Consider the following 2,178-nt stretch of genomic DNA (forward strand, 5'->3'; position numbering starts at 1 on the left):
TTAAAAACTATTATTTAACCTAAATTTATTTATTTATTTTCTTTTATTTTTGAAAATAAAGAAAAAGGAATAAAAAATTATTTAACCATAAAAAGTATAAATATAAGATAAGTTAGAAAATGCTAAATTTATTTATTTATTTTATTTTATTTATGAAATTAAAGAAAAATCGAATAAAAACTTTATTTAATTATAAAAAAATATTAATATTGTTGATCTATGTCTGACTCAATAATAATGACAACCTGGACATGACTAGCTGATCCCTGGACATGACTAGCTTCCCCGACACAACCCCACCACCCCCCACCCCCGAAGAATGAGGTTATTGATCCCTGGACATGACACGCTTCCCCACACAACCCCACACAACCCCACACAACCCCACCACCCTCCATTCAAAGAAAACTGGAGTCATTTATCTATATGAAACCAACCCAGAAATACTGAACCATTATTTTGTCTAGAAATGGGTCTAAAAAGAGTTACATTCAAAGAAAACTGGAGTCATTTATCTATATGAAACCAACCCAGAAATATTGAACCATTATTTTGTCTAGAAATGGTCTAACCCCTCAACATAATGCAAAACCCCCAAAAACACTACATAATGGTAGTATTAGGATGAACGAATGAGAAATACTCGAGTGAAAGGTCTCCGCAGACTGGTGAATTTGTAATATTGGTAATCCAAGGCCCAAACTGGTCTGTATAGTTGTTGTTAATTGTTGGTTCCTCCATAGCCTGGTAAGTGAAACTGAGTAGACCTTGAGGAGGAAGACTGGGCAGGGTCTGAGCAGGGTCTGTTGGCATATTGTGGCCAGGCATAACCCATTGTGGCCAGGCTTCACAGATGGTTGAAGTGGAGAAAGGGTTGGAGATTTCTTCAGCTGGAAGGGTGATCTCGTTTTCCACTTGGTTAGTAATGTAGATGGCTGAAACCATTAATGGTGGAATCGAACTTCCATTTGGAACATTCCCATACAAAGAACCAACATCGGTTGCAGGGTTGTTGTTAACTTGTGGGTCAGGGATCGAACTTGTATTTGTAATATTGGTAATCAAAGGCCCAAACTGGTCTGTATAGTTGTTGTTAACTGTTGGTTCCTCAATAGCCTGGTAAGTGAAACTGAGTAGACCTTGAGGAGGAAGACTGGGCAGGGTCTGAGCAGGGTCTGTTGGCATATTGATGAAATCCGCTCCATGGTTATTCCTTGGTTGTGGAACTGGACGTTCCATAGCCTGGTAATTGAAACTGCTTCCTTGAGGAGGAAGAGTAGTGGGGAGAGCCTGAACAGGGCCTATTGAATTGAAACGAGTAAGTCCATGGAGCTGAGCCTGAGGATTGGGTGTAACGTAACCGAAGCCTTGCAGTACTGGATTATGCAGCAAGTGAAGATTGGGTAGCTGTGCATCTGACAACTTCAGGGCATTGCCGTTTCGATAATTCCCAGTATAATCAAACAAATCAGCAGCGGCAAGAGACTTTTGTGACAACGGTGTCTGAGTGGCGGTCGGAATATCCTTTTTCCTCGCAAGGTTCTTCTTCAGACGCGTGTTCCAATGGTTCTTGATTTGAATCTCAGTCCTTCCTGGAAGATAAGCTGCGATGAGGCTCCACCTGCAAAAACAAGAAAAGCTTCTCAAATGATATATTTTCGTAATCGAAAAAGAGGAAGAAAATAAAGAGACTCTCATTACCGATTGCGATGATGGGATTGGAGTCTAATGATGGTGTTATTTTCTTTTTGAGTGAAGTTCCCGTTCTTGATACCGGGTCTCAGATTGTTTGTCCACCTCAATCTACAGCTTTTTCCAGACCTACTCATCAGCCCTGCATCCTTTGGCACGTTTGCCCACCCTCCACTCTTAGGGCGTCTGTTCATATGTTCAATGAGCTTTTGATCTTCTTCTCTACTCCATCGACGCCTCTTGAGCCCACCTTGCTCATGTGCCCGTGATCCTGGCATCATAGATTACCTGCAAAGATGGAAGAAAACCCTATAAATTCTCCATGAAATGCTGAACATTTTACACTGATTACTGAGCTCCAAAGAAATGAATAAAGAATAATTGAAGTTTGCATGACCTTTGAAGAAAGAGGATGATATTTCTGTTCCCCGAACTTGGCAAATGAGGATTCTATATGGTGAGCTGGTTGCATGCAGTCTCTTGCAT

At 40.7% G+C, this 2,178-nt stretch overlaps 1 protein-coding gene across 1 annotated transcript; it reads right to left on the reverse strand.

Annotated features, from left to right (window-relative positions):
- Positions 1–603: 603 nt before the first annotated feature.
- Positions 604–1,970, reverse strand: LOC117933215 (transcription factor MYB41-like). Its single transcript, XM_034854606.1, has 2 exons — positions 1,702–1,970; positions 604–1,621 (listed from the first exon to the last, which is right to left on the reverse strand). The coding sequence occupies exons 1-2, from the start codon at positions 1,968–1,970 to the stop codon at positions 604–606; spliced, it is 1,287 nt and encodes a 428-aa protein (XP_034710497.1).
- Positions 1,971–2,178: the final 208 nt, after the last annotated feature.

The sequence above is a fragment of the Vitis riparia genome, chromosome 16 (genome assembly GCF_004353265.1).
Source record: "Vitis riparia cultivar Riparia Gloire de Montpellier isolate 1030 chromosome 16, EGFV_Vit.rip_1.0, whole genome shotgun sequence".
In the NCBI taxonomy this organism is placed as follows: Eukaryota; Viridiplantae; Streptophyta; class Magnoliopsida; order Vitales; family Vitaceae; genus Vitis; species Vitis riparia.

Bases quoted from the DNA above. Each gene is read 5' to 3' on its own strand.
- LOC117933215 (XM_034854606.1), bottom strand. From the start codon at position 1,970: ATGCCAGGATCACGGGCACATGAGCAAGGTGGGCTCAAGAGGCGTCGA. The intron at 1,622-1,701 runs GTAATGAGAGTC...TTGTTTTTGCAG, and splicing joins CAATCCCATCATCGCAATCG to GTGGAGCCTCATCGCAGCTT.